This window comes from Toxotes jaculatrix, chromosome 12 (genome assembly GCF_017976425.1).
Source record: "Toxotes jaculatrix isolate fToxJac2 chromosome 12, fToxJac2.pri, whole genome shotgun sequence".
Classification (NCBI taxonomy): domain Eukaryota; kingdom Metazoa; phylum Chordata; class Actinopteri; family Toxotidae; genus Toxotes; species Toxotes jaculatrix.
Window position 1 is genome coordinate 20577979 of NC_054405.1, and position 26961 is coordinate 20604939.

The 26961-nt window shown below is 40.5% G+C and overlaps 1 protein-coding gene across 7 annotated transcripts in view; it reads left to right on the plus strand.

The window, feature by feature from the left end:
* The first annotated feature begins 5136 nt into the window (after positions 1–5136).
* Positions 5137–26961, plus strand: part of fryb (furry homolog b (Drosophila)) — a 46428-nt gene continuing 24603 nt past the window's right edge. For 5 of the 7 annotated variants that reach the window (XM_041052508.1, XM_041052511.1, XM_041052512.1 and 2 more), the window contains exons 1-13: positions 5137–6214; positions 17948–18141; positions 19236–19289; positions 19456–19595; positions 20210–20300; positions 20737–20816; positions 20955–21035; positions 22600–22768; positions 23142–23234; positions 23555–23653; positions 25544–25645; positions 26209–26312; positions 26555–26663. In XM_041052508.1, coding sequence (XP_040908442.1) covers positions 5968–6214; positions 17948–18141; positions 19236–19289; positions 19456–19595; positions 20210–20300; positions 20737–20816; positions 20955–21035; positions 22600–22768; positions 23142–23234; positions 23555–23653; positions 25544–25645; positions 26209–26312; positions 26555–26663 — 1563 coding nt within the window. In that variant the 5' untranslated portion in view covers positions 5137–5967. Of the gene's footprint in view, positions 6215–15670; positions 16606–17947; positions 18142–19235; positions 19290–19455; positions 19596–20209; positions 20301–20736; positions 20817–20954; positions 21036–22599; positions 22769–23141; positions 23235–23554; positions 23654–24559; positions 25409–25462; positions 25646–26208; positions 26313–26554; positions 26664–26961 lie in introns of those variants that run through there. The other 2 variants (XM_041052514.1, XM_041052515.1) reach the window with 2 other exon arrangements.

Consider the following 26961-nt stretch of genomic DNA (forward strand, 5'->3'; position numbering starts at 1 on the left):
TGTTTGAGGCTGATGCATTAGTCTGCACATTACAGACCCCAGAGGTGGTGTTACATAACACAACTCTGTAAATGTATGGAAAGGCCGACGGGCATACTGTACTGTGTGTGTATTTGTATGTGCACATCCATGGCTAATATGTGTCCATGACTTAATGAATGTGGTAGCGCATATTCCTTCTCCTTTGCCGAATTCACAATAACTTACAGGTTTTTAATATCTCTTTGAGTTTCTTCAACTAAGGTCCGTCATTTTATACCAACTTAGAAAAAAGCTAACAAAATTTCATCTGAAACCAGAGATGGATCTCTGAGCTGCATTTCCACCTCTCCAAATCCCGGTGAACTGTCAAGTATCAATAAGAAACACAGATTTTAAATGTCTCTGTGAGTACACCTTTTGTTATATAGCACAAAATGATCAGGCTTAGAAGCCTGGTGATTGAGAGAAAGTACACAGAGCTAAAAGCAGTTTTTGCCCATCCAGGAGCAAACACAAAAAACGAGATTCATGAAAGTGTCTTTAAAACTGACTTACTGAATCAGAAACGTGGCTATTTGTAATCAGAATTATTGTTTCTCTGATAGGCTCAAGGGGGCACCATTGTAGAGCCTGTGTGTAGGCTTGTTTACAACAGGAGAAAAAAGCAATGGTGAAGGACATTTGGCTGTTATTGTCAGACTACTGCTACTGCCAATACAACTGATTATAGTAGTTGCAGTTGCACTATGACTACAATCTGTGGTAGCATTTGTGAAGTAACTATTTCAACTTTCTTATGAGATGACATGAAAGACTTAAGATACTTTCAGTTCATTTCAGTATAGATATTGTTTTCACATCACCTGCTCCCAGATCTCTGAATTACTGCCCATGATCATCTCCTCTTTGTTCACAGATTAAAGTGAGGTTAAAAGGAGACAGCAGTTCAGTCTGATAATCAGTCTACTGCTGCCCAGGCACTTGCTAATGATAATCGCACAATCTTAGTTGACCTCTCTAAGCTTCAAAACATGTGAACAGGACTATTACTAAAAACAGTAGAGGAAATCACTGCAAGGAGAACTGAAAGAAAAGTGAAAGTTTTCTCTCACTCTGAGAAGGCGTGTGTGCAGCGCTCTCAGTATAATGCCTGTAAAAACATGCAGTAAAAATAAACATACTATATCAGTTACTGTGCCTGTTAAAACCAGTTTTAGGAATGCACCAGTGCATGTAAAATAACCCAAAAACCAGTGGTGGAAAGTAACTTCAAGTGCTTTTCTTCAGTACAGTTTTGAGATATTTGTACTTTACAGTAGTATTTCCATTTTCTACTACTTTATGTTACTACTTCTGCTATGATGTATTATTACTGTATAGGTTAAGATTAGATGGGACTTCACTGATCCCCAAAGGAAAATTCACAAGCTACCCAGTAGTATATAAAGTAGTTAAAATAAACCCATCCCTTACCATCAACAATTCAATGCACTAAGTAGTGCACACACAATATGAATGTATCAGTAATTAAAATCTAATAATATCATACGGTACATTCCTCTGAAATGGGTGGAGTACCTTTACATTTGGCACTTATCTGTATTATTGCTGCTTTTAGTTAAACAGAAGATCAGTACAGAGTCCAACACTGCCGAGATCAATAATTAATAAGGTCAGAATTGTCAATAATAATATATAACTATTTTTTTAGTTTGCTGTTTCCCCTCTACAAATCCATTGTTGCTTTAATTTGCTTTAACCAACAACGCCACAATATTTCCCTCTAAAAATAATCCTATTTTTTTTATTGCCAATGGTTTTGACAAGTACTCAAAATATGTAGCCTGCTTGATTATACGTGCTCTGAACAGATCTCAGGCTGCAACTGGGAACAAAAATGTTTGTGATGCATTGTCTGAGACAAAGACAATGATTCTTGTGGCGAGGCTCTGCTATCATCAGTTTTACCCTTCATCCCAGTGAGCCCCTGAACTGGAGTCTTGCCTCAGTGCAATAAGCCAAAAGTAAACTTGTTTATGCCCTCAGTTCTCCTGTTAGACCGGGTTGCTGAGCATCTGGGGCGGTCTGGGCAACTGTTAACATGGCAACATATTTGAGTGACAGGAGGAATAAAAGGTTTGCTGTTGTAGCAGAGGTCTTAGAGGGTGCACTTTAAATGATAAGTGGAAGGATGATAATCAGAGAAGAAGTGGTTGGTGGGGCGAGGTTGTCTCCGAGTCAGTTTTAGAGTAAGATAAAAGAAGAAGACACATAGCTGAGAAAGGTGTGTGGTACCCGCTGATAGCTCCTTGTGTAGTATGATTAAAGGAAGAGTTTGTGACAGTTCACAGACACCAAACACATAAACTGCTTTTTTTCTGTCTGTAATTGATGAGAATGGGATCAATAGAGCAAGGGTGATGAAGTAAAAAAGATGAGGAAATGCAGCAAAAGAAACTGTTAATGATTATAGTAGGTGCCAAAAAATGATTGCGACACATTCCTTGCAGCCTCCTTTTGACCTAGACCATGTCTGCATGGGACAGGAAATAGTTTTATAGTGTCAGTATGTGAGGTTAGATGGTACCACTTTCTCTTCTGCATGTGGAGACATGATAGAATGATAAGCTGATGTGATGAGAGGACAAGTTGAACAAGTAGCTAAATTAAAAGGGATAAAAATGAAGGGACGGTGAGGCAGGGGAGGAATCATATTTAAGACGTTGTTGTTTACCCTGTATTTCAAGCTAAAACAGGCCATGACCCTGTGGTTTGTGTGTCTCCTTGGGTGTGTTTGGTTGTCCCAGTCAACCAAAGCATGCCTGAACAGTGGGTGGAAGGTGATGCTTAGCTCATAATTTATGTCTGCTTACTAACTCATGAAAAAATGAAGTTAAGATGGTAAAAAAAAAAGAATGATTGTGACTCTCGGTGATATATGTGGCATTGGAATTGACCTGCAGGGATTTGTCTGTTTATTTGAATAAGAAAATGAATTTATTAGAGGGTGTAAATAAAATTTCTTGATTCAGATTAGGGTATATGTTTGAATCTTGTCAGCTGCTCTGTCTCACATCACTGTCATCAACTATGTACTCATAGACCTTTGAGCCCATGTAAAAATAATGAAAAGACTCATTTACAATACAGAGTTTTAAAAAAATCTAAGAGAACAATAGATGGGATTATTCTGTATGTATGAAGTGTGAGATTGACAGCGTTTGAGTATAAACACAACTGACTAATCAGGTCAAGCAAACAAGAGAGTGACAAACCTGAGTAGCTTGTCAGAGAAACACATTGAAGTCCATTATCATCCATCAGTGGCTGTGTGGCCACATCCAAACTGTAGATGAACATACGCAGTAGGTTGAAATGGAGAAAAATAAAGAGATAATAACTTGCAGTTTTGTTTGGCAACAAATTCCTGTGGGTGATTAGTTGACCTGCGTGTTTTCTTTGATTGGTTGGCCAGAGTTGACAGTTAATGAAAGGACAAAAACAATCTCCTGTTTGTGTCTTCATGTGTGTGTGTGTGTGTGAGAGTGAGTGTCTTAATTCTTGGCTGTTGTACTCCCCTAGGGGATGGCACGCCTCTCTAACTGACTTTGGCACCGTGCCTCCCTCTGCTTGTTTGCCACCCTTAACTATTTCCTTGCCAGATTTAAGGAAACATCATCACTGTGTTTAAACAGACTTTGCCGTTTGCCTTTCTGCTCCACCGAGAAACACTAACCAAGCGAAACAGTGACAAGCTGTGCAAAATGTCGGTTTTAACATCTCACTTAAAATTGCACCTTTCAAAAAAGCAGTGAGAAAAATATGTGCCATCAGTGTGAATTGTCATTATGGTTCTTATCTGTTTTGCTTAATGTGCGTCAAGGAATTCCTCAGTATCAGCAAATTTGTGACGTCTCAAATACGAAGAGTAAAACCATAAACTCATCATGTAATTAGAGCTGATGTCGCCTCAAGCTACTTGACATCACTTGAGGCAATTTATCAGACTTAAGGCAGCTCTCTCTGAAGCCATGAAAAGGCTTTAAACAACTTTTTTTTTTCACACACATTTAGTAGTACTCCACAAAGCCTGCAAACAAACTTTGATGTGTAAAATCGGTGGAGCTCAGTATATTTTTCTGTGCATGTACTGGAGCCCTGGTGTGCAGCCACTGTCAAACACAATTATTTTCATTGCGTTTCATTGTCTTTTCAAAGAGGATATGAAAGTTTTGTTGTTTTCACACATGAGGTCTTGGGTGAGGCACTCAATGGAGCTGTCATGACAATAGTGGCATAAACAGCAGGAAGTCACCTCGGGGTAGGTGTCTCTTGAGAGATACTAACTACCCTACCTACAGAGTAAGGGAAACTAAAATACAGGATGAACAGAGTGGCTGAGAATTGAGTGAGTGATAAAGAAAAGATAAAGATGATTAACAATTTTAAAGACATTCACCTCACATAACTAAAACTGCGTTGTTAGTCTTGTATATTTAAATTTTGGAATAAGGATATGCAGAGGATGTTACAACAGACTTTTGTAACGTTTCTGTTAAGCAATTTTTTGTTTAACAAAATAGCTTTTGCAGTGTTGAGAGAGTTGGTTAATTTTCTGATTTTCCAGCACAACAGGACCACTTATAATTAGTGCTAGAAATCAAAAATCAAAACACTTCCTGTAAGAGTTTTTTTTTTTATATAGATAAGGGGCATGGAGGTGATTTGGGTTTTGATACCCAGGTTAATTCCTGGTCCCTTTTCAGGATTGGATCTTGGAAGTTAGCAACTTACTTGAAGCAATTTATATCATGACATTGAATATGGACAGCAGTTCTGGACATGGAGTTTTTTAAACCAGCTCCTCAGGCAGACGTCAGAGTATTTAAATGTGTATTTGTTTATCTGTGGGGACAGATTTCAAACCAAAACTAACAGATAGCTTTCACAAAAACACATTTTGTCTCTCTCTGTGTTCAGGATTCTTCCTGTTTGTGTTTGGCTTTGTTTCCCCCTTCTGTAAAGGGGTGTGTCTGCCCTCAGTAATCCTACACCGTTAACACATTGAGGTTACTGTAACTGGCTAAACAGCCTCGACCAGTGAGTGCAGGGACTCAAACTCTTACTCACACCCACATGCCATGTGTTGGCTGTTTGAATCAAGCTGATGCCTGTCATTCTACCGGGCTTTACTACGATGTGAGACGGAAAGGATGAAAAGAGAAGAAGGAAACAGGTGTGCGAGAGAGGACACAAGAAAAAAATTATTTTCTCAGTCCTTAGTGGCACGAAGGAGCTAGTTAGAAAAACTCCCGGAGAAAGGAAAAAAGAGAAAAGAAGACGGTGAGAGGGAGAGGGGATAAAAGAACCACCCAAACTTCCCAAACCACCCAATCAAGCTGCTCTCTTGGAATTGGATCCCTCCCTTGTTCACCACCTGAGAGCAGAGAAACACAGCGGTGCCTCAGAGACTCAGAGGAGTGAGAAAGACACAGAAAGAACGAGACAAAGAACAGGTGAGAGCAAAAACAGGACACGTAAGGAGAAGACAGCTGAACTTTTACAGAAAATAAGGTTGCCTCTCAAACAAAAGAAGACACGGAGATCTTTTTTTTTTTTTTTTTAAGCAACAGTAAAAAAGAGACTTGAGAAAGGTGAACCTAAACTCTCAGGAGAGCCTGTGTATTTGTAACAACAAAGCAATGAGCTCACCGCCTCTGGATTGAATGAACTCGACATAAAGAGAGGAAATCCTTGTGAGAAGAAATTGGATACCAAGATGTGGACAAAAAGGTGATGAAGAAAATGAAAACAGGGATTTTAGGATTACCTGAACAGTCTGTTTAAATCTTTTTTTTCAAAGTGTGGTTCTCTGGATGTTTTTTTTCTCCTGAGCCCACTGTCGAAGCATCATGTCCTTGCTAGCTCTGAGGACGGCCAGGTTTTGAAAATAGACTACCAGGAGTGGGTTGACATAGTGGAGACATGTCTCTAGAAGATGTGAGAAGCACTGTCAGTCTCGGTGCTGAAAGTGGTGCCTCAGAGCCCTGTGATGGCCAGTCTCTGAGCCAAAGTCAGGACCCAGATCTGGAGAATCAGAGCCAAAGCCAGGATGGGATAGTTCTGGAGCGTATTGCCTCTCTATCAATGGACATGTTTGACCCTAGTGACTTCACTGGCAGGTTCACTAAGATCCAGTCTAGGTCCAGGAAGCGGACAAGGATCATCAGAGGTAGGTGCAGACAAGCTTGGAATTCTTTGTTTTTGTGTTATAAATGTGGTCATGAATTTGAAAAACCAGGAAAAAAAAATTTGGTTTGGTAATAATTCTGGTTTGTTTGAATGTGAATGGCATGACCTGAGGGTTTTCTCAGGCTGGAATTGGTGATAAGGCTGGTTGAACATCCAGCTGAAATAATGATCCTCAACTCTTAACTCCCCCACTGGAATGTGGGCTGGATTTTCACCCAACCTGGGAACTGAAAAAAAGAAAATTTAGATGACTTAACTTGGCGAGTGTCTTTGTTGAGGCTTTTGTAGAGCCAGTGAAAAGTGATACCTTCTGTGTCTTGAGAAAACAGCACGAGATTACTCCACTAATCCATATTCTACAGAATGGGAAAGAGACATGCCTCACTCTTTCTCAGCTTACCTTAACTTCTGGGAACTTCATGTCCAAACACTTCCAACTGTGCACCAAGACCTTATGTAGTCAGTCAAAGTATAATAGAGCTGAGCATATGGTTAAATTCAGTGATGATGTTGCTGATATTACATTATGTATTTGCAGCATTTTACCAGGCACAACTGTGGGGTCTGTCATTAATAAACTTAGTGTCTTTGGAAATACCATTAAATGATGCCTGCAGGCTTGTGTTTTAAAGTACTTTGAGACAGTACTGTTACAGATTTATGTTTTTTTTTTTCTGTGCCTGAACTTGTCACCTTTAGTTGTAGGATGATTTATTTTTCTGTGAGACTCCCTGTCTTTCCTACTCTGTTAAGAACAACAGATGCACAGTTTCTGTGTAGGTCAAAATCAAAAGGAGGCAGTTTTGACAGAATCATTCAGAATATTCCTTGGTCAACATCAATACAACCAGTGATAGTAGTAAGAAAGACTAAGAAGTTCATGGCTAAGTGTGTCTTTACAATAAACCTGTGACACTAACAGGATCATTTCAGAGAGACGTGTAGGGGATAAGTAAGGATAAGTCAGGAGAGGTTAATTTCAAGATAATCGCTTTTTAAAGCGAGTTGAGCAGAAAAGGTTTTGGGAGTCATTTTGTATCTGAATGTACATTTTTCAGTGGGATTTGGCTGAACTTCAAAAGAAGAGAGAGAAGTGGGCATACAGTGAACGGTGAAAGGGGAAATCTGGAGTGAGGCAGTGCCTGTGTAACAAAGTACCACCTGCACAAACATGTCTTTCAGGGAAAATTAACAGTGACTTCTCAATAAATGAGCACATAGATCACAAAGGTCAAACTGTAGACACAAGAAATGCCATTAAATTAAATATCATGGGGCTTCTATCCTGTGATAATGTGCGTGACTGAGGCTTTGATGTTGGGGAGACAGGTACGCCTGGCATGAAAACTACTGACAAACACATTCTTACGTATTTGATCACCCCAGCTGTGTCAAGGAGATACCACTGTGTGAACTGTGAACCTCAAACACTCCTGTGGTTGTGTGTGGCACCCACAACCACATGCCAGATGAACATATGAGAAAGACAGAGTGGCATGTTTAGTTGTGTGATTATGTAGTTAGGTCAGTAGGATCTATCTCATTTAGTGAATTGACAGAAATTTAATCAGCAGTTGGTGTTTTTTTTTTTTTTACATAACTGAATGATAGTTAACATAATTTTAGGCAAAAAGCATTATTGTGTGTCTCAATCCAACCTGTCCTGTGTGAAGATTTGCCTTTTTTCTTTGTCATACCTGATAGTAAACTGACTATCAAAACTCTCAATATCAGAATAAGTGCTACATGTAAACACCTTGATCTGAATAAACTGGTTCTTTATTGACCAAAGAGGTACCGCCTATCAAAGATGTTGCAGTTAGTTTGCTGTCAGTGTAGTAACTCCAGTTGTGGTACATTTGTATAAATCTGTTTGGTAAGTACAAAAAAACAAATCCTGTGACGCAGGTCCAGCCCTTATTTTACTGTTGTCTGCTTTATTTTGTCCACTTTTGACACACTTTGACACATGGGATGTAATAACCAGATGTCCGGCCAAAATAAAGCTTGGCTGTTGTGGGGTTTGTGTGTTAGAAGGCTAGATCTGTCATTTTAATGTGTCATCATGTGCCCATCTAATAAAAGCTAACAAAAGCCAGCGTTTGATCGAGAGATGCTAGATATGATGTCTTCCTCTATTTGTGTGTTTGTGTGTGAGACCGCATGTGGTCAATAAATTTGAATGCCTTCAAAAGAAAGATTATACTATACTATATTTTGAGGTTAAATTGAATGCAGTGCAGTTTATGTCTGTGTGCATATATGAATGTATCTATGCATGTGTCCATGACTGTGTGTGCTGAGTGCGTGTGTGGAGTCACATTCCAACAGCTGGCATGCTCAGGCCCCTGTGCAGAATGTGTGGAATCCTGGGAGCTCCATAAGGGTTTGTGTGTGGTTTGCGTGTGTGTGTCTTTATATCCATGATTTTTATTTATAAGCTGAATAAATGTGAGTCACTCTGTGGGAAAACATGTCCCTATTTCTATTGTAGGTCACGAATTTGACTAGATTTTCATATCTTGGACGTGAGCGGCTCTCCAACAAACAACTGAACAGCTGCTCCCTCTTCATAAAGGGAAGCAGGGTTGGATACTGGGGGCTGGATATCTTTGCTAATTTTCCGATTACATTTGATTTTGTTTTACAAAGGCCAGTATCGATTCACTTGGTTTTGTTTCAATTACACCAGCTCAGTACTAATGCTGCATAAAGCATTGCTCAGAATTAGAATTAATGAGGTACATTTCTTCTACATTCAACAAGTAAGCAACGCTGTTGTTTCGTTGAATATAAAAGGATGTGAAGTGTCTAAAACATGACACATTCACACACTATCCTGAGTCACGACAGTCCTGTAAACTGCAGCAGGTCTGCTCGGAGAAACAGTAGTACCGTTGAGTTCATCTTATTGATGCACGAGTTAAGTAATTGGAAATTATTCACAGAAATCTTACAAAGGACATTTGGACAGTTTCAGAACAGCACTTTGAAAATCATATTTGATTTACTTTTCAGTGATTGTTGGCTGGATTGGTTGAATTGTCTTGATTCAGTTAGCAGGGTAACACAAAGGCAGAAATTATTGTTTTCTGATACTGTTTGGCCCAGGACTGTAATGGAGTAAGCCAAAGTTGCAGACAGGAATAGGCCTGCAGTGGTTCTCTGCTATATTTCTCCTCCTTTGAGATTAGACTGTAATTGTCTGTTAATGTGAACCAGGCCATCCTGTGCTCGGTAGCTCTCCGGTGAGCTGCAGCTTTGCATGATACTGTATCTTATGCTCTTTCTACTCCTCCCCTCACTCATTTTCTCTCCCACTCCCTCTGTTTTCCGTCCCTCACCCATTCACATGTCCTATGGCACTTCCACAGTTCATCCTGGGATTTACATGATGGCCCTAATTATCCACTTGTACTTCCACTCTTACTCACCCAACCATAGCATCATTGTCATTATGGCCATCATACCTTTCTGCTTGGACAGACACTCGTGAGGACAGAAAAAGAACTGTGTGACTGTTTAGGATGAAGGGAGAGGATTTAGTTTGGCTCACATTTTATGGTTGTCAGGAACTGTCCTTAATCTCTTTAAATGATCTCTCAAAAATGTAACTACCACATTAGGATGGAAGATATCACCTGCAAGCAAAGTTCTGGTAAATGTTGGGTTTGACCTATTTAGGAGGGAAGTAATAAATGAAAAAAAAAAAAACAGTTGGGTAGTAAATCATTGGAAATGTTAGGTGAGGGAGCTTTCATCAAGCAAACCCAGTAACTACATGTTTTTATTCACTAAAATATCTCAAGCTAGAATAAGCTAATGACAGTGCAGCCGAGTGTTTCGCTTCAGTTGGACTTCTTAGGCAACATTTCACACCATGCTTCCTTCTACCCTGTTGCACAACTGAAAACAGCAGCAATGCAATGCTTGGACAGCAATGAATAATGCTTGTTGTAGTTCACTGAAATTAATTTGGCAGCACTGAATATAGATTGTTTGAAGACTAAATTTGCAAGATAAGCCAATGTCATGCATTATGGGATTAATCCTGAAATTAATCCAGAACATGAATTTGCTTGCCAAGCAGTGAATTTAGCTGAACGGGTTGCCAAAACATTGACCTGCAAGTAACATAAACAAGTTAATTGACTGTGCTGCACCACCCTATGCCAGTGGTATCATTTCATCACCTGGCTCATCATCAACTATTGCAGCTGATGGTGTAAAGTAAATGGTTAGAAACAGATCAATAAATTGTCCTATACTGATATTAATTGTCGGCCGATATAAGCTTATTGCAAATTCATCATCAAGTTTTTTAAATTCCCCAATATTGATATTGGAAGTGGCCTCATAAATCCATTATCAGTCTGTATGTAAAGATACATACTTGACTTTTGAAGGCCAAACAGCATGAAGTCCATGTTTTTTATACCTTTACTGACAGTGTTTCTGTTATTTTGTCTATTCCATTTATATGACTGAAAGTAGACTAAATAAAAGCAACTCTTGTCAGCAGAGTGCAATACAGTTCAACAACACCACAAACTATATCCTCTTGAAGGACCATACAGTTAACACTTCTCCAAAACAGTTTCAACAACAAATTGGTATAGTACCGTTTTTACCGACTTAACTGTTTTGTATAAAGAGGAAACGATACAAGATGTGCTTTAAATGATGCACAACAAATTTGGAAACTTTAAAAGTAAGCAAAATGTTTCTCAGCAGATTTAATACTTGGAACTGTGCTAGTGGAGTTATATCAGGGTAATCCACCGTTTGTGTTATTTTGTTCCAGCTATGAGCATGACCAAAAGCACGTGTTATACATACTACATGTGTGTAGTATGCAGGCTGGCATCTTTGAGCTAACTTAGGTTTTGTCATTGTTTCAGTGTGAACACGCACATGCTCAAAATCTGGTTAGAATATTTAACCTTTGATGCTTGATGGCTCCATTTTAGTTCCAGTTCTATGTTCAGGATATGTTCTTACACTAAGGTGATATAATCTGTTGGCATGGCATTGCCTTCCATCTTTATGCTGATGATACACTGCTGTATGTCCTGGTAAAGCCTGAAAGCTCCACTAACTTATCCACCATAAAGTTAAGACGCATCCAGTTTTTAAAGTGTAATAGACTTAAAAGACTTTCAATTTCAGTAAAACTGAGATCTTTATCATTGACCCTGACAGTCTGCATACAGATTTAAAATGCTGTCCCTTGGTCCCTTATCCAACAACACAAAGCTAACCTAGGTGACCTGTTTGATGCCAAGCTTAATTTCTTAATTTTCATGTTAGCAAGTTTGTCCAGTCTTGCTTTTATCATTTAGAAAATTGCTAAAATCTCACCATATCTTGAGTTTCATAGACGCCAACCCCACTTTCCATGTTTTCATTTCCTCACATTTGATTACTGTAATGGTCTCCTAACTGGCATAAAACAGAAAACAATTCATACATTTCAAATTGCACAAAGTGCAGCAGCCAGACTACTAACAAAAAACAAGAAAAAAGATCCTATTACTCCCTTCCTAATGTCTTTATATTGGCTGCCAGTTTATTAGAGAATCGATTTTAAGACCCATTTGCCCATTACTTTTCAAGCACTTCATGACCTGGCCCCAGACCATCTCTCTGAAGTACTGCACCCTTATCAACCTGCACACAGCCTGCAATCCTCAGGAAGGAACAAGTTGGAGGTTCCCATGTTGAGGTGAGGGCACCTCAACTATGGAACTTCCTGCCCAACAAGATCAGACTTGCAAAATTAATACTTTCTTTTAAACTACTTTTGCTTTAATATTGGTTCTAAAAAAGTATTTTAACTATATTTTATAACATTATTAGATTTTGGTTAGCTTGTGTGCATTTATGTGCATATGTACATGAATATTTTTCTGTTTGTTTCAATCTCTTTTGATAAGTGCTGTTTAAATAAACCCTGACAAAGGTGCAGTTGACCAGTTGTTATTTCTGGCTATTTGGCGGTGCAGCCTGTCTGTCACTGCCTCTCTGGGCTCTCATTGGCTGGCGTGAGCTTGTAGCATGCTCACTCAGCACTTATTGTGAGACAGAATGGGACAACACTAATCAGTAAACATTGCACTAGTGTTCTTTGACTCTTCCATCTTGATTATTCCAGTGTCCCTTCTTCTTTTGTCTCCTCATTGTCCTTCACTAAGTAGTTTTCTCCGTCCCGGAATCCCTCCCCCTTTTTTCTGTGATCCTGCTGTGCAGTACTATCTACTGTATGTTCTTCTCTCCCTCCCTCCCTCTCTCCCTCTCTCTCTCTCTTTCTCTGCCTTTCCTCTAAGAGGATTGGCTGCTCGCGTCTACCAACATCTGTGTATCACTGTCCTGAGAGAGCAAAACAGAGAGGGGATGGGGGGTGTTAGCCAACAAGATAGCAACACAGAGCGCAGGCAAGGCTGAGTGCCGCTCTGTTTTTTCTTTCTCTCTGACACACACACACAAACACACAAACACACACACACACACTCGGCAGCAGACAGCCGCAACATCCGCATCGCTGGCTGCCCACCTGCATCCGTCTGTCCTTCTCTCCCAGTCTTTCTCTCTCGGAGCGTACTCCTCTTTCTCTTGCTTGCTCTGTCCGCAACGCCTCATCCTGCCATCCTGTCCCCCCTCTGCTGTCTGTCACCGTGGCGACATAGCCTCTGCAGCCATGGCGACCAGCCAGCAGGATTCAGGCTTCTTTGACATCAGCATCAAGTCTCTGCTCAAATCCTTAGGAGGGAGTGAGTACAGCTAACACATCACAGTTGTTGTCGCTGGCATGCCAAACAAATGCATGATACCCTCTTGTAAGACAGACTAGTCATCAGTGTATCCTGCAGTGTACAGACTGCACTTATTTTATTTGCACTTTATATGTGTCTCAGAAGTGGATGAGACTGAAAATTAGGCAGCATACAGCATGATCCACACTGTCAGTATTTGGCAATGTTACGTAATGGAATAATGGAAGACAAGGGGTGGAGAGAGAGAAAGAGAGAAGTGCTCCAGGGGTTAGCTGAGGGTAAATCTGGCTCCTCAGCAGTTTTCTATATTAATTATACAGCACATTACTCAGCAAAAAAAAGTCAGTGTTTGACTTGGTTACAGTATTTGTTCCCAACTCTAAAGGAATCTTGTTTAAAAACAGAACCAAAATGTAAATAATTATAATTGAATAAGATATAAAATCTATACATTTACACATGTTATCATTCTGTCAAACCTGCTTAATGCTCTGTTTACATTTCAAAAGACTGAAATCATTGAATCAGTTCCTCCGCCAGTGAGTCAGTGTTTACCAAACAGAAGGTAAAGCTACTGTATGCCACTCTGAGGCAGTCTGGGATGAATATACAGCAGTGTCATCCCAGACTGTTGCCAACTGGACACACTGTACTTTCTCCCACTTTCAGCAGTGGGCACATAAAGCTGAGACATTACAGTAAGCAGAAAGCAATACTATCTTACTGCACCACCAGGACTCTAACGTAGTCATCGCCATGCAGCCCATAGTGTACCTTTACTGTAACATCAGTGTTTCCTTGTTGATATAGAGAGTGCAGAGATGAGCATGCAGGCTTTCCTGTTGTTGTTCTTGTGATTACACATACTGACTTGACCCTGCCTGTTCTAGCTTTCAGTTTGTGTATGTTTGCATACGTGTGGGCGCTTTTCTGTGAGTAGTTTAGGACTTATATAGAAGTCTCTGTATATTCTTTGTTCCTAAATGGGCTTCATGTTGTGTGTACCTTTCACTGGACACCAAAAAAAAACATTCTGGCGTGTGTGTGGTTAGCAGGGCAGCTGGATCGAGCTCATATATTAGGTGTGTGGTGAGGGTTACTGTCAGCAGGGGTTATGTTGGTTACAGAGGAATTGCCGGGGGTGTGTTGATGGTTCCCCATCAGCCATTTATAATGGTATAATAAAAAAAGAAATCACAGAGGCCATGATGAGGTTGTGTGTGTGTGTGTGTGTGTGTGTGTGTGTTTTCCTCATGTAAGTTCCAGCTTGTTTCAGCCATAGGACCAAATTCAGTCATGTGAAAGCTTGTCTGCTCCAAGGTCATGATAATGATGGCAGTCAGACTGCTTGAAAGCCAAGACACAGGGCTGATAAGTCTGACTTAGGTTTGTGTTTCAAGCATAAGTTATGTACCAAGTGAAATCATTAGAAAAATAGCTGACCTCATCAATTTGAACTTGCTCCATCTCATACCAGCCATACTGAAATAATCATCCGTAGCCTTATACCAGCTACATCAACACACACACACAGTTGAAACAAGCTAACTCAGATGTTAACACACAGGATTTTTTATTTCCCATTGTTTACTTTTCATTATTATATAGAATTAATGGCTAAAAGGAAAACACTGAATCCAAATGGAAGAAAGGGGTCGCCCCACAGCACAGCATGATAACCTACTAGCTGAACCTAAGTTTTAAAAAATGTTCTGTTTGTTTACATTTGTAATGTGTGTAAGCTGCTTGATGTGCCAGAAGGTGTGCGTCTGCATGCCCAATCAGCCATCCACCAAAAAAAGTGTCAAATCTACAAGGATTTGAGAAAAGGGAATGTTCACTGTTATTGTTTAAAACAGTTATCTGATTTTCTAAATAGTTGCTGATTAATTTCCTGGATTATGACTAATTGACTAATGACTAATTGATTAATCAGTTATTCTAGTAATCATTGTATGGCTACTCGCATCCTCCTCATCTCCTCTGTCTAATTGTGCATCTCGGTCTCTTCCTCAACATATTTTCTTTCTTCTGTCTTTGTCTCAGTCTTGCTTTCATGGTATATTAAGTAAACCTTTTAGGATATACAACGTGCTGTAAACCAGTGTAGGCTTGTATTGACTACACGTGACAGATGTCTGCTGATTCATCTCTTAAAATGCAGAGTCATGCAAATGTCTACAAGGGCCCCTGAAAGTGCTCCGCTGCTCTATATTGACAGTCTCTACATCTTACTACTCTCGTGTCTTCTCCCCACTGTCGTGCATAAGACTCTCACACACATATCATGTACACATTCACATACACCTTTAATTCATGACACTGAGAAGCTGTAATGGATTATCTCTGTTTGGAGTCAACCTTCACTAAATGAGATTAGTGCCATTTGCTTTGTAGTTTAACCATATTACTTAGGTTTCCTGATATATCACGTCTGCCCTGGACAACTGTGTTGCACATATGTGTATGTGTGTGTGTTTGTGTATCTCTATTTGCGTGTGTGTGTGTACTTGTGTATGAGTAGGGGTCAGTGGGAGTGGTGGGTATGTAACAGAGTGACCGCCAGTGGTCTATATATAGCTCCACCCTCCTCCCCTCGCCTCTCTCTCGGGGCAGTGTTGAAATTCCAGCCCAACTCTCCTGGTCAGATCTCCACAAGGAGCAGACTTTACTTAACTGCTACTGACAACTGAAGGACAGCCACAAAACCACTTTTAAAGAAGCACTTTATTTCACTACGACTTTCCAATGGGCTTCAAGGATTCCAAGGTCACGGGAGCTGTCATACAGAGAAGTGACGGCAGGCTGGAGGTGGAGCAGAAGTTTAAGTAGAAACTGATAGTAGGTCTGCAGGCTCATATAGCTTTAAAGCATGGGGCCCTACACAGCCTCTGATCTACCCAGGCCTCTGCTGGAGCAGCACAGTGGAATATTTCTCGATCCCTGTTGGTAGAGTTCACTCGCAACGGAATAAGTCGGTTGTCTCTTCTGTTATTTTGAGAAGACACTTTGACGCCATCTCTTTTTCTGTGATTGCAACACTTGCACCTCTGAAGTGTCAAGTCGTCCTCACTTGGGCAGTTTCACTCTGGCTATGGCTCTTCCGGTCTGTGGTTACAGCATATCTTCCTGTTTCAGTTGGATCGACTGCAGGATACAGCTGTAATGCTGCCGTCATGAGAGTTTTCTTTCTTGCCTCAGTCACGTCATTCATTTACCTGCCTGTCGTTTTCTGAAGCATGGAGCTTCACACTTTTAGCTTCGGTTAAACCCGCCCCGCGGCTAAACCAGGCATTACTGCGATGTCTGTAGTTACTGTCATGGTGGAATAGTTGGGTAATAAAGACAGACTTCTGTGCCTCTTATCTTCTGCGAGGAATTATTTGTATTTGTGAATCATGGGAGCTGTATTTTACACTGTGTAAACTACTCAGTCTCCTACCGTCTCCCAGCGTCCCCAGTCCTCCATCCCACTGGTTCTTCCTATTTCACCCACCTCTACCCACTGTATCCGTGTCTCACTGTCTGGCTGTCTGCACCATGGAAGTGCCAACTAAATGGAGCAGGGCTAGTGTCATCAGCTTCATCAAGGGCCTTGGTAAGCGTGCAGGGGTGTGTGTTCATGTGCGCGCGTGTTTGCGTCGTGTGAGTGCTCAGGTTTCACACAAACAGGTTGCTGTCTGTGAGGCCTGGGGTCCTGCCCTGCCCGGGAATCAGTATCTATGCACACCTCACCTCTCCAGTGACGTCAGGTCACCTGGTCATGGAAGTTAAGTTAGACATAACGGAGTCGTTAACTCACACACACTTGTCTCTTCTGGGAAATGCTTCAGTAAATCATTGCTTTGTTTCTCCTTGTGGGAAAAAAAAGTGTTTTGTTCAGGGAATCAAACCTGCACCAGCCTCCTCTGTGGGCTGTTGTTATACCTGTAGCTAATACTCTTCTCTAACTGTGTGTGAAGGTGTGTGTTTGGGTTTTTTTGTAAACTATCCTGGTTATGATTCACTATCAGTAACAATAGTCCACATTGCAACATACTCAGGTTTTCCTCAAAGTCTTGCTTAAGATCTTATTGTGCCTAGTCACTGAGGAAATGTGTTTCTAAATGTGATGCGTTTTGTTCTATTTTAAGGGCATGTCAATATTCTTAGAGACGCATGGCAGGAAATGCCCCTTCTCTGTCATACCCCTTCCAGACTCCAGCCGCTCCCTGTCTGTCTTCCTCTGTTTTATTTAACATTATGTCTTGCAAAAAAGTAGCGCCCAGTTTCCCTAATGATGTAATCAGACAGCAGAATTGGAAACATGGACTGCAGAGCAAGTGTGTGCCAATGTGTGTGTGTGTGTGCGTGTGTGTGTGTGTGTGTGTGTGTGTGTGTGTGTGTGTGTGTGTGTGTGTCCCTCTGTGTGCCTAGAAAGTCTACCCAGTCAAACCTGGACACTGACTCAGCATAAAATAACATGATTCAAACATGGACAATGACTGTTCCTCAAAGAATGAGGTTTAGACGAGCGCTTGAAGAGAGAGGGTAAGGCTCTGTTTCTCAGCTGTTTCTCTACAGTGCAGGGGGTTTGAAGTTAACACCATGGTCACAGCGCTAGGTGAAGAATTAATAGCTGTATGTCAGACAGGCGTAAGAGGTGTTAGTACATGACCCAGGGGCAGATGTCAGGCAAAGGGTCACGTCTATGCAGGTGTTCTGAAAACAACTGCAGGTTAGTTATTGTAGTGCAGCACACTGATTTAGCTGTTTATTAACACAGTCTTGGAGCTGCAACAGCGGTTGTGACCCATAGAGGAAATTAAGGTACTTTCCACCTCTTAGCACCTGATCGCTGGAATTTGAGTCAAGAATTGTGAAATCCTGAATCCAGAACTTCCCTGAAAATCAATGTTTTTAAGTTTTCTTCCTAACTCCTAACTTCCAACTCTCTCCAGCCTCTCCAGTGGGACTGAAGCCACCACTCCCGCCAGTCAGTGGAACCTTGGGAGAGAGGAAGGGTCCTGTCGTCATGGCGCCTGTCAACGTGGACCCTGAGAGTAAGCCGGGCGAGTTCGTCCTGAAAAGCCTGTTCGCCAACTTCACCTTGCTGTCCGAACGCAAGATCCGCATCATCATGGCCGAACCGCTGGTGAGTGACTTTGCATCGATCTCTCACCTTGTTTTGTCTCTGTTTCTCATGCCATCTCTCTCAGGTTACAACATTTTCGACATGTCATCTGATTATGTTATTCAGAGTGGCTTTTTATTACAGAGTTTGCTGAACCATTTTTTTTCTTAAATACTTTATACTGAGGATCCTAGCTTATTTGTTTCTTAAACAAGAACAGGTTTTACAAATTTCCTTATCAGCGTGTTTTTCTTCAGGGCGGAGGATGTGCCAGCATTCACTAGACAAAAGCCAAGGAAGAGACTATCTAGCAGAGCACATAGGCAAAAACAGTCATACCTGCTGGAGAGATATATTCAGATGCCACATGAAAGGACCAGGTCCACTATTTTAACCCAGGTCTTTTTTCTCTATAATACCAGAGTGCTAACCTGTGAAAGACTCTGCTGCCTCACATTTGAAAACCCATATTTTAGCAAACCTGAATGGTGAATGTTGATGCCTCTGCTTTTTTTGGATGAAACTTGCTCATTTAGTTTGCCTCTCACAGACACACTGTAACTTCTTGGCAGCCATTTGTTGCCGGTGATTCACAGTGACTCACAATGAGCAGCTACAGCCACAAAAAGTTTGTTCTTTCACACACAGACATTTTTGTTCATTAAAAAAATGTGATTTCCACAATAAAATGTGTAGGGGTGTTAAGAAGTTTGGCCTTTTATCTCAGTGTTTTTTTTAATGTTCCATGGCACTTAGGCCTGATAGGTTTCATGAAAGGAACATGAAAAGATAAATCCCTAAGAACCTAGTCTGATCTAATCTAAGGGAAGAACCCAGGTCTGGGCTTCAAACTATGCAACACCAGCATAGGTTTGAAAATCTTCAGTATGTACAGGGGATACAGGTTGAAGTCTTTGAGTAGTTTTGAGTTTTGATTTTGACAACAGCTTTGAGGCTTGTTGCTTGAATTTGAAAGAGAGTTCAGGTTCAAACATCACCATCTTAAAGGAAAGGCAAGATGAAGATTGTTATTTGTTTAGGTTTGTGTTTAAAGGTTTTTCTTCTAACTGTTCCCGTCTCTTCTGACATGAATGTTTTCTGCTCTTATGTCACAGGAGAAGCCACTTAACAAGTCTCTGCAGAGAGGAGAGGACCCACAGTTCGACCAGGTGTGCACATTTGACATGGACACATCATCACCAAGCTGCCTCTATTTTCCTCTACCATATAAATCTGGCCATAAACATGAGCTTATTTTGGGAACGGGATTAACCTCTTGCTTTCTCTTCTCTCTTTGTTCACCTTCACCTGCTCTTCCTCATTCCCTCTGTGCAGCTGATCAGCTCTATGAGTTCTCTAGCTGAGTACTGCCTGCCGTCTATCCTGAGGACTCTGTTTGACTGGTACAAGAGGCAGAACGGCCTGGAAGATGAGTCCCATGAGTATCGACCCAGGGCGAACACCAAGTCAAAAAAGTGAGCACAAAGAGCACAAACACCTGGAATAGATTTGGGAGATTAAATAGTCACATACTCAAGAAAAAAACGCATAGTAATGAAACAAATCACCACTGTATGTCATGACTTCTTCATGATGTGCCTTTAAAAGATTGTATTTATTTATTTATCCTGCTCTTAAAGTTTTTTTTGACAATCTTTAGGCATTACTATCTCTTTTACGCTCTAATGTAATGAGGTCCCTGCAAAACAGGGAAACTGGAAAACTCCAGTCAGAATAACCTGCCACACAAGCAGCAGTAAAAACTAAATATCAGAAAACTACTGTAAAACAATTCGACCATTGAAAACAAACTGCACAGACACTTCAGCTAATGGAAAACAGGAGGTGTTGTCTTCTTTGCAAAAGCTTGTTCTCAAATCTCAAACAAACGGCACATTGAGTACACATGGTTACACAACGGTGCCTACAATGGAAATTCAATAAAAGCAGATTTTCACGTGTGACATATGTGCGTGTTGAGTACATAGGCAAAAACAGGAGTGTTCTCAAACTGGATCAAACCGGATCAGCACCATTACAGCGAATGTGACAAATAACATCTCTGTTTCTCTGTGTGTGTCTGTTTCAGTGATGAGCAACAGAAGGACTACTTATTGGAGAGGAGGGATTTGGCAATAGACTTCATCTTTTCTCTAGTGCTTATAGAAGTTTTAAAGCAGGTGAGTCTCATTCTGCACTTAGCTGTAATGTACTTCTAAAAGCTGTATGTCTCCTCCTTAATGACGTGTGTGGGTTTCACTTTTAAAAGAATCTGCCCTCTGCATACCATAATGCTGTAAACAAGGTTGAAGCAATTTGACACAGGAAACAATTTGAATTTTTGACATGCTCCTTGACATCAGTCGTTCAGATGTGGTATTTCCCAGTCTATTCATGTGAAACTGTAACTGCATTAAAGCAAATACGTTTGCATATTCTTGATCAAGTCATGGATCTAAAAAAATATAATGCACATCAAACTCCCCAGACATGAGTAGAATAGGAAGAAGTAGCACATTTTATTTGGACACAGCACAGGGTTTTAATTAAATGATCATATCCATCAACTGACAGACTGAACTGAAAATAAAGAGCCAACTTCTTCCCTCTATCCAGATCCCCCTCCATCCTCTTTTGGATGGACTCATCCAAGAAGTTATAAACCTAGCCTTCAAGCACTTCAAATACAAGGAAGGGTAAGAATAATAACACCTAGAAACAGCATTGAATAAAGTGTGGTTTTGACTTACAAGTGATAAAACGGTGTGTATTGTTATCAAAGTTCTGCACAGCATTATATCAGGTTTATACTGATCTCTGTGTTTACCTCTTAGGTATCTGGGACCCAACACAGGGAACATGCACATAGTGGCTGACCTCTATGCTGAAGTAGTGGGAGTTGTAGCTCAGTCCAGGTACAGTAGACTTCCACTAACCACACAAATTAATGTTTATACTGCATGTGTGTTTGTATGTGCATGCATATTAAATGTTTGCATATCTACAGGAAGATAGTTGCACTTTCTGACATTAAGTTTTTTTCAGAATATTGTGGATTGTGTATAAATTTGTCGAGGTAATCTTCAATCCGCCACATGATACAAAATCTTTGCATCATCTGAAGTTCATTAAATATCTTAGAGGTGTTAAAGATGCAGTCAGTAAAGAAATCTACAATCTTTCAAACTGCTAAACTTGCCCTTATTTTTGTGCCTTAATGAAAGGCTGGCATGGTAATCCTTTATTTAGTTTTACAGTTTAGAATAAAATTCTTTGTGTCTTTACTCTCAGTAAAGGCAGAATTTGTAATCCAGGTCATGTTCTAGCTGTGGGCTGATTTGTCGGCGTGGAAAATTGAATGTGTAGTTACAGTAGCTACCTGTCCTCCTCTTGACCCCATTTTCGGTAGAAACACCAATTACAAATGCTGTCTGTGTTCTGTGTGCTAGTTGTCTGGTAGTGTGTGTTTGCGTGTGTTGGTAAGTACATTTCTGTGTGTGTGTGTGTGTGGGTGATGGCAACTGAGGATAATGACACTCCAGATGATGGTCCTCCGTCAGCATAATGTTGTGTGTGATGAGAGATGAGCGCTGTTCCCATTTTCCAAGAGGTTATTAGTGTGATGGAGGAGGTGTGGATTCACAGGGCAGCTCAGTCACTACTGTCACACACACACACACACACTAGCTGAACTATCACATCATTTAACACATTCATTGATTTAATAAGGGATCAAAGTCAATACTTTGAGATCTAGCTTAGCAGATGTCTCTGTACATGGTTTTCCACTTGATTAAGCTTCTTAGTTGATTTCTAGCAGCCTTTCCGTGATATTTATTCATTATTTCCACACAGGGCTATGAATATGTTGAGTGCACACACAAACAATCTGACCACATACCTTATTCTTGACATTATCTGTGTGTTTTTCCAGCACGGCGTATGGATCACAGTGTTTATGTGTATCTTATTCAGACACTCAGCACTAAACAGAAGGCTGATGACTTTGAACTTACTTAACTGCTGTGGGAACCCTGGTGAAGCACACAAAAGCATGTGCAAAAACACACAGTCGCCCTAAGAACAAGCGCACACACACACACACACACACACACACACACACACACACATACATACATACTCCCGCCACAGCACCCCCCCCCCCAGATGCCATTCTAAATATAGGCCTGCAGAGCACTGCTGGTAAAATCTATCTGGATGGTTACATACACACACACACACACACACACACATACACACACACACATACACACACACACACACAAGCAAACAAACAGGTGCATTGAGAAGTTGCACAATATTAGCAAATAAACAAATATGAAAAACATGTCGCTGCTTTGTTGTAGTAATTCCACTGACTGTGCCACCGCTCAGCTGAGATCTGGATATGACAACATTTACTAAAACTCAAGAGAATAGAGAGTGACTGTTCACATGTGGTCACCATTTTCTCGACAGGTTCCCAGCAGTGAGGAAGAAGTTTATCTCTGAGCTGAAGGAGCTCAGACAGAAGGAGCAGAGCCCCTACGTCATCCAGTCCACCATCAGCCTCATCATGGGACTCAAGTTCTTCCGCATCAAAATGTACCCGGTGGAAGACTTTGAAGCCTCCTTCCAGTTCATGCAGGTAGACTGAGCTGAGGTCATTTGGTTCCTTACCTGTTATTTACAAGTCAGCAAATTGCAAAGAGGTTTTAGAGGTTTAGGAATCACAGGCAGTACGGGACAGATGTACTCTTTCTTCCATTCATGTCTGGAAGCAGTTTAGTGCTATCATAGAGCTGTCCTGTTGGCTACTGAGAAGTTCCACTTAAGTATGAGTAATTAGGAGTTAAGTGCTATGTTTATTGGCCCTTTGATGGTAATTGCAGTGGAGAGTGTGTGTCTCATTTCCTTCCCCCCATAACAAAAACGGGATTTGAACTGGTGACCTTGCATTGTTTTGTTACATCGATTGTTTCTCTCGTTATCGCTGACTCTGTCTCTCTCTCTGTCTGTAGGAGTGTGCACAGTATTTCTTGGAAGTGAAGGATAAAGACATTAAACACTCATTAGCCGGACTCTTTGTGGAGATACTTGTACCTGTTGCTGCTGTAAGTGCATTTCACCTTGCTGCTCAGAGCACTACTCAGTGCACTTTTGCTTTTTTTTGGGACATATTTTAAGCCAAAGTCAGATCTTATTATTACTGCTTGTCTTTTAAATAAAAAGTCTATCTGTGTTTCAGCTGTACAATATGTCTTCTGCCCCAAATATAAAGTGCTATATCTTGAGAATAATGTAAATCTTAAGCTCATGTTATCTCTTGTCTGTCTGTCTGCATCAAGTAAAACAGAAAAAAGACACTGTTAAGACAGTTTTCCAAAGGAAAATGTGTATGGGTATAACTTCTGTATTGTTTGTCCTCTCTCAGACTGTGAAGAATGAGGTGAACGTGCCGTGTCTACGAAATTTCGTAGAGAGTTTGTACGATACCACACTGGATCTGTCCTCTAGGAAGAAACACTCTCTGGTAAGTTTCACCCCATATTCTGTTTCATCACTGCTCATCTCTCTTCATTTCCTCTCCATTACCAGCAATTGGTGAAAGCACTTACTGTAACTCTCCAACATGTGGGCTTTTATCTTTCCATGGGAAGGAGACAGGAGTGCAGTGTGCGGTACACAGGCTAGTTTTTGAAGCGGTGCCAGATGGGCAGTATTTGCCCACAGCATGAAAGCAAGCAGGGTAATCAGCGAATTAGATGCAGTGCATCTCCCCTGATAAGATGGCGGTCTCACATGAACAAGTTTGCAATAAAAGGGTCTCTGGTTAATTTTCAGGCCTGTTATGAAAATTCCTGTTTCCGTTGTGTAAAAGTTTTAATGATGAATGATAAGACAGTGATAGAACAGGCAACAATTTGTGACATGGGATTATCAAAGTTATCAAAGATGTTTCCTTATCAATCCTTCCCGTAAAGTCATTTTTGTCTGTAATTTAGTACCTAAAAGTCTAAACAAGTGAAAATCCTGCCATTTTAGATTTTTTGTTCAAACTTCTTTCCAGTGTAAATGGACTTGTTTCAAGTATTTTCCAAACTCATCTTGTTTTTCTCAGTTTTAGTGCTGTAACCTGTCTTAATCTCCTCAACACAGAGACACCCATCTCAAGAAAATTCTTAAAACAAGTTGATTTATATTGGTTAAAAAGAATTAGTTTTTTTGAAGGCATTGATTTGATTCCACAACCATTTCATAGACAGATTTGATAACAAAAACACGGCATGGGGCTTGCTGTTGATGTATTATTTGTGATGTGTGCACGGATTCCTCCTGCTGTGGCCTCGGGGCTACAGACACCACACTCAGCCAGTATGTTCGCTTTCTTCGATAGATTCTCCAAATACTCCAAGCAACCCATGCGTTCAAGATGTGACACACCTCTCTGCATGCATACTGAGTATTTTTTCACTTTTTCCAAACAAACAGTGCGCAGGTATGCACACAAACAATAATCTGCTGTGTCAGAACTGAATGGACGAGCATGATAGGAATGGCAGTCATGTGGTGCATTTCCGTAATTGTTATTCTTTTACATTCTGAGTCCCTGAGAGAGAGGAGACACTGAAATGAGAGAAAGACAGGTAACAAATACCGACTTTGATAAGGAGTGACAGGTAAATGATGCACTTCTCAAGCCTAGCATTTCCCAAACCATTCATGACAAGGGCGTACCTGGGTTCACACTGATCATTAGCAAGGCATTCATGTTTAAGAATGATCTGCATGCAGACTTTGATGCCCTTTCCAGATGATTGAACAGACTAGAGACCAAGTTCAAATTCCTGTGAGTGAACTTTGTGTTGAAATTTGGGGTATGTTCGTCTCTTCTATGAAGTTGTAATGGTATTTTTCACACTGCTGTTGCTTTAATTTTGTCCATGAAAAGAATGAAAAAAATCTGTCAACAATTCCAGGTAAGTAAATTAACTAAGTGTCAGACTCACCTATTCTTCTCATGAAACCTGTTTGCAGGATAAAGCACAGAGAAGTGCTTTGTTTTAGTTTTCTCATAGATGATTGAGAGGAAATAGGTAAATTAAGGATTTTTAATGGCCTGAAACAAGTGGAACGTGATTGTGAAAAAATGTTAACCTTAGTCTCAGTTAATGGGTTAGAAATGAGATTTTAGCTTGAATAAGTGATTCTCAGATTTGACTTGATTAAAAGATTGTACATCTATAAAACAGATAACCCAAAAATAAACCAAGTAGTAAGCTGTATAACTATACAGCTTACTACTTGGATGTAGAAAACTGTGAGGACGGACTTTTGAATTTTGAAACCCTGATACTTGACTGTTTGTCGTCTGAAGTGCCTGATGCGAATGGTTCCCATCTGTCTTCTCTCTCCAAACCAGGCTCTGTATCCTCTGGTAACCTGCCTGCTGTGTGTCAGTCAGAAGCAGTTCTTCCTCAGCCGCTGGCACATTTTCCTCAACAACTGCCTCTCAAACCTCAAGGTCAGCCTTTCAATGCCTTTGCAAGGATTTATTTCCAATGGTACTGCAGAGTTATTGTAGCATTGCTTATTTGTATAGATCACAAGCAGAGTTAGGCTCTCATATAAAACTATGCAATAAATTTCTGCCCATGGGGGATGATTTTAACAACCTGACAAACAGTTTATGCACACAACCCTAAACTTCACGCAAGAAACTGCTGCACGAGCGCTACCTAATACCTCTACAGCTATAAAATCAAGCATCAGTATGTATTGCCTCAAGGGAAACACTGCAGGTTAAAAACATTATGACTGACGGAGGCTCATAAACACTTCTTTACAATTTTGATTCATGATCAGACTGTAAAAGTGAAGACAGCGATATCTGTAGTGAATATAGTAAATTATGTCATATCTAGAAGGTACAGTATGTGAGGAATGCCTGTCAGAGAACTATCGCATTTCTTTCGGAAATTTTGTTGGACTTAGAGGAAACCCAGTGAAACATTTTTGTCAGGTGGAGGTATGTGAAATACTCTACTTGATGAAACAATTTATTGTTGTCTGCATGTGTGAATGCAGAATAAAGACCCGAAGATGGCACGAGTGGCTCTAGAATCTCTCTACCGCCTCCTGTGGGTGTACATGATCCGAATAAAGTGCGAGAGCAACACTGGAACACAGAGGTAACAGACACATAGTTATAGTCATAGTTATGTATCTCACCTCTAAAATGTAAGATGTAGTTTGAAACTTGTAATGTTTTGAGTGTTAACTGTTAGCTGATGTATCTTTGAAGAAATGATATTACAGAGAAAACAGGTAGAAAATTATTCTTTCTTCTTAAAATTGAGGTGGAAATGATTTGTTGTCATTGAAAAGAGAAATATCTGTGTTTCCACTTTCTTGTCTCTCCTTCTTCCCTCAGTCGCCTGACGTCCATCACCTCCACTCTGTTCCCCAAAGGGAGTCGTAGCGTTGTGCCCAGAGACATGCCCCTTAATATCTTTGTCAAGATTATCCAGTTTATTGCTCAGGTGTGTATAACACTTGCACACACTATCATGTCCAGACTTGCATGACGTAGGTTGGATATCTCTGCTTTAGGTTGAAAGGCATGCGAAATAACACTGGCAAATTCAAAATTCTCTGTTTGTACAGTTGCAGAAACTGGTCAAAAGCTTAAAAAAATAATGACAATACAGGATTACCAAGAATGTAGGCCATCAATTTTTTTTTTACATGTTACCAGAAACCTTTTTCAAAATTGATTTTATTTAATCTGATGACTGTAAGAGTGGTTGAGGTTTTGCAACTCCACCATCATAACAGTGA